The 12613-nt window shown below is 46.5% G+C and overlaps 1 protein-coding gene across 1 annotated transcript in view; it reads right to left on the bottom strand.

The window, feature by feature from the left end:
• LOC112946791 overlaps window positions 1-12613 on the bottom strand; it is a 49411-nt gene that overhangs the window by 21533 nt on the left and 15265 nt on the right. Inside the window, exon 2 of the mRNA XM_026038734.1 lies at window positions 952-1055. Coding sequence (XP_025894519.1) covers window positions 952-1055 — 104 coding nt within the window. The remainder of the gene's footprint in view (window positions 1-951; window positions 1056-12613) is intronic.

The following is a 12613-nucleotide window of genomic DNA, read 5'->3' as shown; positions in this document are numbered from 1 at the left end:
CTTGCTATTATTATTAAATACTCCTACTGCTGTAATGCAGGATGTAGCTGCTGAGATCAAAGACTCCTCGTTCTGCATGAGCATACATAATAACGAGATAATTCCTACCCCAGAGCACGTACAAGAGCATGGCCAAGGTAAGGGGAAGGGGTGGATGAAGGCAGCTATCTTGGGTCAGCAAGGGGCAGAGCTTTGCCAGGTGCTCCGAGCTCAAAGTGCAGCATTTCAGCGAGCCACTTTGTCTCTTGGGAGGATATGGGAATGCTATAGCCCTGACTTTGCTCCTGATCAGCACTCTGCAGTCTCAGGAGTGGGAGACCAGCATTCGCCACTAGCAGACTCCAATGTACATGTGCCAATCTGCTCAGGATCCCAGTTTCCTTAGCGCTGTGTTTCTGTCCCACAAAGTGAACACAAAATGCCCTAAAATGCAAGAGCTTGCTGTGCAATAGCACAAAGTGCTGCAGAACACTACCCTGCTTACTTGGAACTCYGGCATCCACTGCATAGCAATGACATGGCTTGGGGCTGTAAAGTAAAAGGTGGCCCTGTCACCTAGCCTTTATTTCAGGGTCCCGCCTGGCACAAACTGCTGCAAATCTGAGGGCTCTGTTTACGAACATAAGCTCCCGGAGGGGGACAGCAGACACAAGCTGATAGAGTATCTGGCACCACAGCCTCACGCTTTGTGACTTTGGGATGATGTGTGACATTTTAGATTTGCAAATATTGTACATGCCTATGGAATAATTCTCTCAGTTCTCCATAACAACCTGTTTCTTTTCAGCAGAAACATAATCACAGTCAGGTTATCAGACTTCGGAAAGTCAAAGCAGCATTTTTTCAGGTAAAGACAGAAAACAGTACTGCTTTTTTCCCCACGTTTATGAGCAGAAACTAGTTTACTGAAATGTAGTTAGTAGAAGGAATTATATACTCAGAAATATATACCTCTTCCCTCCAAGTGACTGCTCCTACAGGAAACAAGATCAAGAGTGGCTGCTGCTTGGGGTCCCTTGGCAATCAGAAGTCCTGCAGCCTCGTCACAATCCATCCTGCAAAGAAGACAGAGGGATAAGCACAAGATACTCATACTGAAATACACTTTTCTCATATAACTCCAGTCTTCCTCTGGGCTGCAGCCTCCAATTCACTGCAGCTGTGATTCAAGAACATCTATATGATAGGTTTACTTACTGATTTTTTTTTTCCCCACTTAACCAGAAAAAAAAGTGCTCTGCTTTGGGGCCTCTACTGTTCAAACTCTTACTTAAGATAGACCTCAAAGGCACAGGGCAGGTTTCTGAGATGAGTGGGAAAAACCTCTAGAAGGTTCAATGCTTTCGTTAGTATTCAACACAACTCTCACAAAAACACTCTGGGGCTGATTTGCCCACAGAGTGCAAATCAGGTCTAAAGCCACTAAGTTCCCCCGAAATGGCTGCAGCAGTGCTGATTTTCATTATCTGATGCTGTGCTTTGCCCTTTTGACTAAGAAATCAAGCATTCTGCTAAGTATAGACTGAAATATGCTTCTTCTCATTGCTTTGTAACAGTGACATCCAGTGAATTTAGAAGTACTTCCAACGTGAAGGCTGGAGGGGGCATCCTGTGCTTTTAGACATGGCCTTCAGTGAAGGCATTTGCTGTTGGCTTTAAACAGAGCTGGCCTTGGGACTACACCTCATGGAGCAGTAAGTCTGGGGCTGAGGGACAACCCAGACCACCTATGAGACTGCCATGTCCCCAGTTTGCTTGTCCCACAAATGCAACGTTCATCCTCAAACAGGTCGTGCCTTAAGGAGCAAAAAACATGCTCTTCACAAACGCTGCCTGCCAGCATCCACTTCAGCAGAGTGAAAAATACAGCAGAGCAACTAATTCTAGATCCTTGCTGTTATTTTTCACTCTGGTAGCCTAATGTGCATACAAGACAATTAAAATAACCTAATTTCCATGTGGGGGAGTCCTCTGCAGCTACAAGCTACAGATGTGGATGTTGTGTCCGGTTCCCTAGATTYCTAATCAAACCCAGACCCACTTGACCTCAGTGCTAGACACACATTTGGTCGGACACTGCCTGGGTGCTCCCAGGAAACGCTACAGTCAAGTGAGGATAGGACTGGGGAAGGCAGAAAGAGAGCCCTGGAGGGGGACCGGAGCTTTGTTAGGAGAAGGCAAATACTAAGGGGAAAGCCCATCAGAGGCAGTGCGTAAGATGCGATGAGGTAGAACGTGCTGTGAGCCTTTTGCTGTTCAGCATTCCCTTGGCCTCCGATGTGTTCTTTCATGTAATAAACATGATTTCAAGGAGGCTGTTCCCAGCCTGCATCAGAGCTCCCACAGGGCAACAAGGTAGGCGTGCAGGTCCCAGGTAGATGACCAATGCTGTGGCACCCTGTTTCTGCTCCACAGGACAGGCAGCAGCCAGAGGTACCTGTCTGAAAGGGAAGCAGAACGAGAATTCAAAAAAAAGGGGGAGAGAAGCCACTAGATCCATGCAAGGTAACCACTAGACAACAGGAGGGCTTAATGAAAAGACCATCTTCACATTACCAGTGCAGAAAAAGCCCTCAGTGTCCCTTGGGGCATACTCAGGCCGCACGGTCGACACACAAGCCCCATTGCAGCAGGCCCATRTTTTTATAGCAGCCCAGCCACTGTTTACAAGAGCAAAACCACATCCACCTGCCAGCTCTGGAAGAGCCAGCTGTATCTTATTTCTCACTGAACTCCTCTCCATTGCAAATACAACTGCTAAATCCTCTGCCTTCAGTGCAGATCTGTATCCTGGTCATTTCACCTTCCTTGAGGTGTCCCTGGCACCAACCCTCAATATACCACCATATCCCGCTCCTCTTCCAGCATCCTGACTTAAATCCACTCAAACACTGGAGCCTGCTGGACCTCTAGGCCTGTATCTGAACACAGCTTTGTGACTACATCCTTCTAGGACAAACCACAAAGCTCTAGAGAGCACAAAGCTGGAGCGCAAAGGAAGCTCCCAGCTTGGATTCATTTTCTCCCATGCTTAGCTTGGGAGACACTTGCTCTCCCAAAACAGKGTGGGAGGGATCACACATGGCCTCTTCAGATGTGAGATGCACTGCACTTCCCTCTTTCAGTCTGTGATCTACCCTCTCATTTCCACTCTAGTAGCTGGGCTTGTATTGCTGCCACCACCTGACATGCTGCCCAGGTACATGCTAAGARCTGGACATGTACGTGTGGTACCTCCAAACACCAAAAGCAGTCAAACTGCTGCTACCCCTTAAGCTCTTGCTGGGGGCTGTAATAATCAAACCTCCAGGGGACTGTGCGACAAATCCTTGTTTGGTACCAAACACACAGGCACCATCCCATGCCTCTGCCGAGCAGCCACAATTCTTCTAAAGAAGAGAGCACAGTCCAGCCCTGTGAAATCAAATAGATTATATCGGCTCCCTAGGAGAATGCGCTGCTTATCCACCAGTGGCCACACACTCATGCATAATGCACTTACAGTCACTCATGAAAATAATGTATCGGTGACATCTGAACCGTTTGAGCAGAACGTGGGTCACAGGAGATCAGAGATGGAATTTCTTTATTGCTCCACTGTTGCTGTTTGGTTATGTTTCTCTCATTCAAGGTTAAATCATTTCTGCTTGGAACAATCATTGCATTCTGCATTACATGCTGGCAAGACTACTGCCCCGCCTCGGGCTGGGAAATGCTGTGCACCTCTCCGGAGGATTTCTCTACAAACCTCTTCCTTCTCCAGATGAACTCCTCTACATCCTGCATTTCCCACTAATTTGTGAACTGAGAATTAAATGAGAGTGAAGGTCCCATTAACTGCAGGGTAGAAGAGCCTGATAACAGCGCAAATTGTTTTCCCTCTTGTAGTAGTTCATATTACAGAAGGAACAGATTCCTTCACTGGAAAGGGCGACAAGACTTTCTTACCACGTCGAGTTCTAGCAACCCATCAGAAGGGAGGCAAATTGCTGTCGCTTGCCAGGATACTATTTCCAAGCACGTGAGTAGCTACTGATGGAGGGGCATGATATGCCCTCAGCTCAGTGAGGGAGATAAATCCAGGCCTGATGCTTGCAGGCTGGTGGTTCAGTTTGTTATTTGCTTTCAGGAAGTCTGTACCTCTCCAGCATTGCCTCTGATCTAAGGAAAGGTCTCATGTCTCAGCACTGAAGGGCTTCAACAGCTGCCTCCCTCTATGCAAAGCTGGATTTATGCCAAGCCTGGCCATCACTGTGACACATTATAGCAGCTGGATGCTCTTCTTCCTCAAGGTTTGCCTCACCAGGCTCAAATCCTGCAAGTCCGGCCATGCAGAGCTCAAGGTCACCATGCAGCCAGGACTGAGACGGAACAGAGGACCAGCATCACACATTTCAGTTGAAAAGCTCTTGGTGGAACATCCATTTGTCCCTGGTGCTCCAGAGTTGAAGAGCAGGTGTCCATCTAAAGCTAGCTGCAGCATTCAGCTCAAATCTAAGGTAAGGCTTAAGGTCAGCCTCCTGCCCAGCTGTGGAAATGCCTCCCTTGTCATCTAGGCACTCTGCTCAGGGAGAAGGCTACAGATCCTTCCCGGCCTATGAAAGGAGGACCACCAGAACATTCAAGCACAGCCCAGTATGGCTTGGGAGACCCTAGAGTAACAGGGAAACTGCTTCTCTCAAACACACTGAAATTTTCAGGCCTAGAAGGGGGAGACTAGGCCAGAATCACCATAACTATCATATCCACCTCAATTCCCCCAGCTGTTTCGCTTCACTGGTGGTTGAAATGATCTTTGTATGCTCAGAGTGAAGCTCTGCTCTCCTGCAGTCATCTCCCTGCATGGTTTGTCTGCAGGGACTGAGCCAGGATCTCTTGACCTGCAAACATAAGTCTCTCCTACTCGAGCTCAAAGGTCAACATTATTAGCCTCACAGGAGTAGCAGGCTTCAATGGTCTCTGTGTGCTCAGCCACTGGAGAGGTGGGCAAGAGCTACAGCAGCTTGACACTGGGAGAAATCATTCTCAACACAGCAAATTGATGATACTGACTTCTATTGATATATATCATCAGAAAGAAACTTGGAGTGCAGATGAAATTTAATTTGAAAATAAAAACCATTTGATTTGAAATATTAAAAAACTCTTCTTGAAGGTCAGTTCTAAAACTTGCGTATAGAGCAAGCCCGTGCCCACRATGACTCCAAACCACCTTTTTTGCCTGCCTTTCAAAACACCTCTGTCTACAATATTACTTGGGTTGGTTTGAAATGATTCCTTGAATTCTGCAATGGAGACAATGAGCCAAAACTTCCAGTACTTGTAAAGCTCGTACGAATGGGCTACACCATAAAGCCTGTGTCCAAACTTAAGCATATCCTAACATTTCTTTAAAATCTCATCAGCAAAGCTGCCGCATCCAGAACATCCCCAAGCTGGGCTCCAGCTTTTCTGCAGGAAGGCCCCCATCAAAGTGCTTCATTTTCTACCCCAGGCAGCCTTGGGGTAGAAGCTGCTTCCTCCAGGGAAGCAGAGCAGGCAGATGTCAGATACACAGATACATCCAGGGAGGTCTGCAGTGTAGCTGGGCCGGCAGCTGCACTTTAGGCCAGGATTGTCGTTTCCAAAGCTCCCACAGTCGCTAAACAGCATTCACGGATGTGCGGGGGTTCCCCAGCCACCCCTGTCTATCCTTTGGGATGCAGCAGGAAAACAGTAGAGAAAGGAAGCTCTGCCTCCTCTCTGAGCATGAAGGAAACCAAAACCAAGTGCACAAGACATGGGAAATGCATAACCACGACTTTTTCCTAAAGTTCGTCATCAATCACCCTTCTTCCGCTGATTCATACCCATAAGTTCCAACTCCTACAAAATTGAGACCTTTATTAGATCAGAAATGTCAAGGCGCTGCCAAACTTTAGTCAAATTTTCTCTCTTCCAGAAGATGAGGACAAACTTGAGTACCTAGGGCAATTTCTTTTTATTCCCTATAAATTTCCACACGACCAGGCTGGGATGGGAAAAGGAAAGACAACACCCCATTTGTAATCATAGCAAAAAGAGGAGCAAGCCTTTCCCAGCATAAAAATCAAGACAAAAATAAATACTGTGTCAAAAATAAAATGAAGCAGCAGCACAATAAAAAACAGCAATAATTTTCACCAGCAGTGCTCACTGACACCAGATAGCCAAGCCTCCGCTGGGATAAATGACAGAGAACTTCCTATGATAAACTAATAAAAGAGATTTCTATGAGTAATCATTGATTTGACAGGAAGTCAAACAAATCTATCCATCACCGCTGACATGTGTCTACAACCTTCCAAACAAAGCAGCGTCTACAGAGAAAAATTGAACAAACTGCCCACGCGGTCTCAAATGCCACATAAAGACAACCAGCGTCAGGCGCCTCGATCGAAYGCTCCCCGTCATTCACTCCCGGCTCCATCTTTGATCCCTTCTGGATCCGCTTCCGATGCCTACAGAAAGGAGACACCGCAGGCCTCTCCTCCCACATCTTGCTGCTTGGAAGTGATAGTCTCAAGCTACAAACTGCTGAGTGGATCCAGCCACCCTTTTCTGTCCATGGATGGACAATGACGCTCCAAGCTCTTTGGATGTCTACCAGCTCAGACTGAACCCAMATGATTCTTGGCCATTGCAAGTGCTCGAGACACCGAGTGCAAATCAAACTCTGCTTCACAGACCTKAGCACTGGCCTTTGTGGAACAGCTAGAGCCCACTCTTTGGCACAGGAGGACAGGGACATGGCCATCTCCCCTCCTTTAATTCTAGAAATCTAGGAGCAACTAGAAAATGAAGTGAGATGTTTACATTCCCACTCTCAGCTGCTTTCGGAGCTACTTGATGCAACCTGTCTGCCCTTGTTTCCTTCTGAGACACCACAAAGCATCATCACTGCCAGAGAGCAGAGTCTCAAATCAATGCCAGGTTTTTCCAATACGGCCTGGAAGTCAGGGCTCAGCTCCCAGGATGGCACGTCTGTGAGCTCAAAGCACAGCAGTAATGACAGGAATACAGCAATGACAACAAGCAGGCCTGAGTCTTCGCACCAAACCAGGCAGGTCATCTCCCCTATTTTGGGTGATGACTTCTACCCCCTGAATTAACAGTAAATCCTAGAACTTTGAGGCCTACCTATGCCCAGAAAGAGAGGAAAATTGCCCCATTCCTTGGGAGACAGGAAACATGGGGGCTCGAACCTGGGCCACATTTACATTCATGGCTCAACTGGACCCACAGCATCTCACAGGCTCCAACTGCTTTGTGCTGATGCTGCCTGCAGCCACAGTAATAGCATCGCCAGRAGCTGCAAGGCAAAGCAGAAGAGCTGACAGAGCTGGGAAGTCACTCAGCACGGCCAGGCTTCAGGCAAGCTCCCCAAAGTGCCTGCACAGCTCCCTGAGCTCCCAGTTTTCACAGAGAAAGCCAAAAAATTGCACTAGCCCAGCCCMCAAGCAAGCTGACTCTCAGGGCAGCTTGTGCAAACAGGGCACCTTGCAGCAAGCAAATCACTAGCAGGGTCTGAAGGCAATCAAAGGCACTTCAATTAGAAATGCAGATAATCCCTCACTGCTGATTCAGGACAGCATGAGCTTAGTACTAACCTGTGCAAACATAAACACAACCAAATTCTTTAATCATCCCACAATCAAAACCTCCATGCCGCGCTGGTGGGGCTGTCTGTGCATCTGCGCTGGCAAAACAGACAACTCCCAGCTGACACCACCATGCTCATCAGCAGGACACTTGCACTGGCTTTAATGATCATATAAAAATACAAGGTATAAAACCCTGTTTCTACCTCTCTCCAAGAAGCTCTGTTGATGCATACAGAATCAGTAGGCAGAAATTAACTGCCTTTTTTTAGGTTTTATTTCTGATTTCAAAAGCAGTGTTTGATCTTCAGGTCCTTGGGGCCTAGATGTTTATAATATTCCACTGCAACCCAAACCGAGGGCATACCTTTCTTCAAAAAGGCCCTGCTGTTAGACTCACCCCTTTTCAAGCAAAGTAGACAGAATTAATTCTGAAAAATTACACTGTTTCTCAATAACATAAGATTTAAAACCTCAGAGTCTGCACAAAATTTGCAAGTCATCCACATAAAGTCAAGCAAATAAAGCCCCCTCAAGAGCAGCACTGTTTTTCTTTTTTTTWAAACAGTGTTTTGCTGTCAAAGCCCTATTCGCTTCACTTTTTCTTAAAAAGCAAACAAAACACCTAATGATCTCAGTCTTTTTTTTGGGAGTAAGGAGAAAAAAACACCAAGATTTCCTGGAAAATTCTGCTATTAAAGAAAAAAACATTACTGTGAGTTTATGCTGATGTCACCTGCACAGTTAATATGCAAAATGGAGGGAGATGTGTCATCTCCATGCTCTGACCCATCCTGTTCTCTCCAAGGTAGTCAYTTCTTACTGAAAAGAGCTTCAGCTTGCCTGGGGTTTCAGGAAGAGCCTTCACCTATGAACCTCACAGGCAGGTTGCCACTTCTTGTAGAGAGGAGAGGCAGGAACTGAAACAGGARAGAAAAAAGAGAACGATTTAAACAGGGAGGAACTGAAACAGGAGAGAAAAAAAGAAAGATTTAAGCAGGGAGGAATAAAGACAGCTGTGAAACCATCAGTGAAAAATACCTTCTTAATGGAAGCAGAAGTGGGAAGAAGCTGTTGCATGAATCTTGCATTCTCAGACGCTCTTTCCTCTTCCATTTCCCTCTCACATTAATTAAAAGCTTCTTTCATTTTATTAATCTGCAGGAGCACAGACTTGGAAAGCCTCTCCTATGCCCTTCTCTATCCTTCAGTGTAGAGGGCAACAAACMAAGTTTGCTGGGTGCCCTCCCCAGCTCCTCTGGCCATAAAGCCCTTGTGATCTCAGCTCTATGCTATGAGCCCTCTTTAAGCTACTCCAGTGCCGGGCTGGGACCACAAATTGTTTCAGGCAAATGAGGCCCCCCTAAAAAATCAAAAACATAAATTACCCCAACCCTTACATACATCCTGGGCACATCAGTAAAAGACATTCAGGAGAAATACAAGGAAAAGGGCTGTTCTTTTCCCCCCATAAGAGGACAAGATTCGGTAGAAAACAGATTCATGCTTTTCAGACTCCTTTCCTCAGCATGGCCAGCAGGCAATAAGATAAGAGAGTTTCCCAGGGATATTACATCCTGGCCAAGGAGCAGCGACTGAAACCATCAGCAACAAACACAGCACAGAGCTGAAAACTCCAGATGCTGCTAAAATAACAGCTTCTCATTTCACCGCAGTTGAGATTTTCTAGCACCTTGCAAGGTTTTTGGCTCAGTCCCTCTGACAACAGCAGGCTGCCAAGATGCAGCGAGGCAGCAGCATGCAATGGCAGGATATGGGAGAAAGAGGAAATGCAAATATTTAGGAGACTGGCAAATATTCAGGAGACTGGCCCAAAACAGAGAGAACAGGGTTGTTTGAGACCTGGAACTTAAAAGCTCCAGTAGGCAGCTCAAGGAATTGCAGATGAGTAGGGAACTCTCAGSACCTATGTGGGAGGTGGGTGGGGAGGCACAATTGTGATGCTTTATCTGACCATTAGTGAGTTGTTTGGGAAATGTCCCCATGTTTGACTTCCTAGAGAGCTAATGATCTACCAATCATCCCACCCAATTTCTAAGGAAAAGTTAGAGTCAAGTATGCAAGTGCCTGTCAGATCTCTTCAAAGGAAAGGGGCCGGAGATGGACACACAATGCCAAAGAAGGAACCGCATGAGACTAGCTGTTAATTCACTGACACAGCCAGTATGCACATACCCAACATACAGGAAAAGTCACAGGGAATGGGCTTTGATGCTCTTCACCACTAGATGGAAGGAAGAGAACCACTCATGAAGGTGCTGCTTGGCACAAGTTAGTAGATGGGTTTTCCATGCAATCAAGAGTAGCAGACTGTGGTCCTAATTGGCATGRAGGGAAGGAGGAGGCGAGATGGAGCTCTTAGTTCCTCCTCCACTGTTCTGAAATCAGGAAATGCCAAATGTTGATACCCTCCGTAAATATCTATTTAAAAACATTGCTTCCCCCATCCTTCCTACTGCCTAGCCTCCCACACCAGCCGATTTATGAGCAAACACGGCCGTACCTCCTGGCTCAGCGCTGGCTCATGGCAGCAAAAACCATCACTGCTCAGAAACTGACCTTCAGCTTTGCTGTTTTTATCATGCCTGCTTTTGCACACTTCCTCCCTAGSGGAGCGAGTACCTAAGAAAGTCTCCTGATGAGCCATCTGGAAGAAAGAGCAGCCAACCTCCCTCTCCCAAAAAAGTCACACAGAGTGTGGCTGCAGAACAAAGAGCTGGTGCTGGAAGAGGTCTCTGCACACACTAAAAGGAGCAAGAGAAACCTCATCTCCTAAGAGTCAGAGATTACTAACAATATCAGCGCTACTTTTGTCAATGTGTCAAATTTATCTGCCAGCCTCAAATTTCCTTTTCATGAAGTTCTTACCCTCCAAAAGTCCTATGTGCTTGTTTTCATACAGATGCCCCCAGTACATAGCACAGTCACCCACAGGGGGCCCTAACTTCTTCACTAGAATCCGCATGAGACAGTCTAATACCTTATTCTTCAGGCCAAGTCTGCTGCTGCTTGTGTCAGAGCCACAGACTTCCTTCTGCTGCAAGATTCCCGTGTGCAGCAAGAGCAGGGACTGCAGACTGGTCTCCCACAAGAGCATCTCAACATCAGGCAGGAGCCTGAGGCATCTCTCCATCTGCACCGAAGAACAAAGCAGTTGCATCAAATTGTGAAGCTGAAAATATCCAAAGGCTGCCAACAAGCAGTAGAGAAAATCTGAGTTCAGAACTGAAGAGCTACCACATCCCAGGGGAGCTCTAATCACTGGAATATCGCACCTACAGAGAGTAGGAGAGAACTATTTCCGATTCTATTGCTGCTGGCTTTCTACAAGCCTTGCTGCCTAGGCACATTTGCTAGATCTAGCTCAAGTATTGAAAGAGGAGTAAGAAAACTTGATTACAGGATTCTGCTGGSGATGTGACCCTGAATATCTCTGGACAAGGGTGGGCCAGTGCCTGACCTACCCCAAAAACGGCAATATCAGCTAAGGTGGGATTCTGGGCATCTCCATGCTGGGCTCACTTCCTCAGAACCATTTGCAGTCAGCAGAGACCTACTGATTTAGGCCCTTGTCTCTCCACACGTGAAAGGGGGTACTAGCACCTCCCATCATACCAAGGGTTCATTAAGGCCTAATGAAGACTCAGTAGCTCTCTGCTAATGAGCTAATAGAGCCACAGACCTCTACAGACCTCTAGATGGCAGACTAGAATCAAGGCACAGAGGATGGAGATAATTGGACCATACTTTCCAGAGGGATAACAAAGGTGCAAGTGGAACACGGCTTGAAGATACACAATGTTATGCCAGAAAAGCCATCCCAGCAGGGAAATGGACTGTATCCTGCCAAGTGCCAGAAGAAAGTTTCTGGAGGAGAATGGGATCAAAGCTGGGAAACAGCAGAGGTAAAAACTTGCAGTGGGAACAGCATGTCCCAGGCGAGCTAGGACACAGAAGCTCTCAGGCTGACAGTGGTTGGTTGCAGACTGTGCTGAGGGTCCCGACTGAGGTCCTAACTGCTCCTGCAGAAGCATCTGTTCATACCAGACAAGACAGCATGGGACAAGGACAACTGAGGCAGTACTCAGTTCTTACCAAGCCAAGCCCGCAGCAGAGGATGTCAGAYGAGAAACCATCTGACCGGATGATGTCATATATGACCAGATGATGTCATATAAAATAGTGACCCGAAAGTGTTTTACTTCATAAGCAAAAATGCTACTACATTGCCTCTACTGCCAGCTGATATTTCACATAAGCCACAAGAAAATATTCCCCCCGAAAAACACCTAAGCTCTCCCCTAGCAAGGGCTGATGATCAGATACAATCAGATACCTACGAAATGAAATACCAGAAGTTCCCCATTCCTTCAACTCCATTCTATTTCTGTTCTTAGCAAAAATGGGACGTCTGTTAATGAAACAAAATGATTCCAAACCCTTCTCCAAACCTATTTTGTGCCAAGGTATCAGCTGGAATAAACACAGTGAGAATGAACATGGTATTTTCCCTTCTGCAGGGAAGGCCAGCCAAAAAAGAATGGCTTTTGCTCTCTGAATAAGCAGCCAGGGAATTCTTTAGCACACTGCTTGAGAGAAAATTTGACTTCTCACAAATKATATTTTGTGAGCAAAGAGTTGCTTTTCAGTTTTGGTTTCAGTATTTTTGTGATATGTGGAAGAAGGGGAGAATTAGCTTCCACTGAATAACCTGAGCTGTGAAATCTTCTGCTTCTTGTCTCTTACAAAGGCACCTCCCACCAGCAGCATTTCAGCTGCTTTATTCCCTTACTCTCTCCCAAAGATTAGGCTTCCACAATGAACCTCGTGTCTCACAGGATGCCACAGGAACTGATGCACTAAGGAGGAAGAGGATGGGATTATTTAAACTGTTACATTTAAGTATCTCTGCTCCCAATAGGATATTCTTTGAGAGCAGGAAGTTATTTGGGACATTTGGTTACATGTCACCA

This window comes from Nothoprocta perdicaria, unplaced genomic scaffold, assembly GCF_003342845.1.
Source record: "Nothoprocta perdicaria isolate Ctin4 unplaced genomic scaffold, notPer1 scaffold_217, whole genome shotgun sequence".
Lineage (NCBI taxonomy): Eukaryota > Metazoa > Chordata > Aves > Tinamiformes > Tinamidae > Nothoprocta > Nothoprocta perdicaria.
Note: the sequence above shows the minus strand (reverse complement) of the source record. Positions and strands in the feature narration are given on the sequence as shown.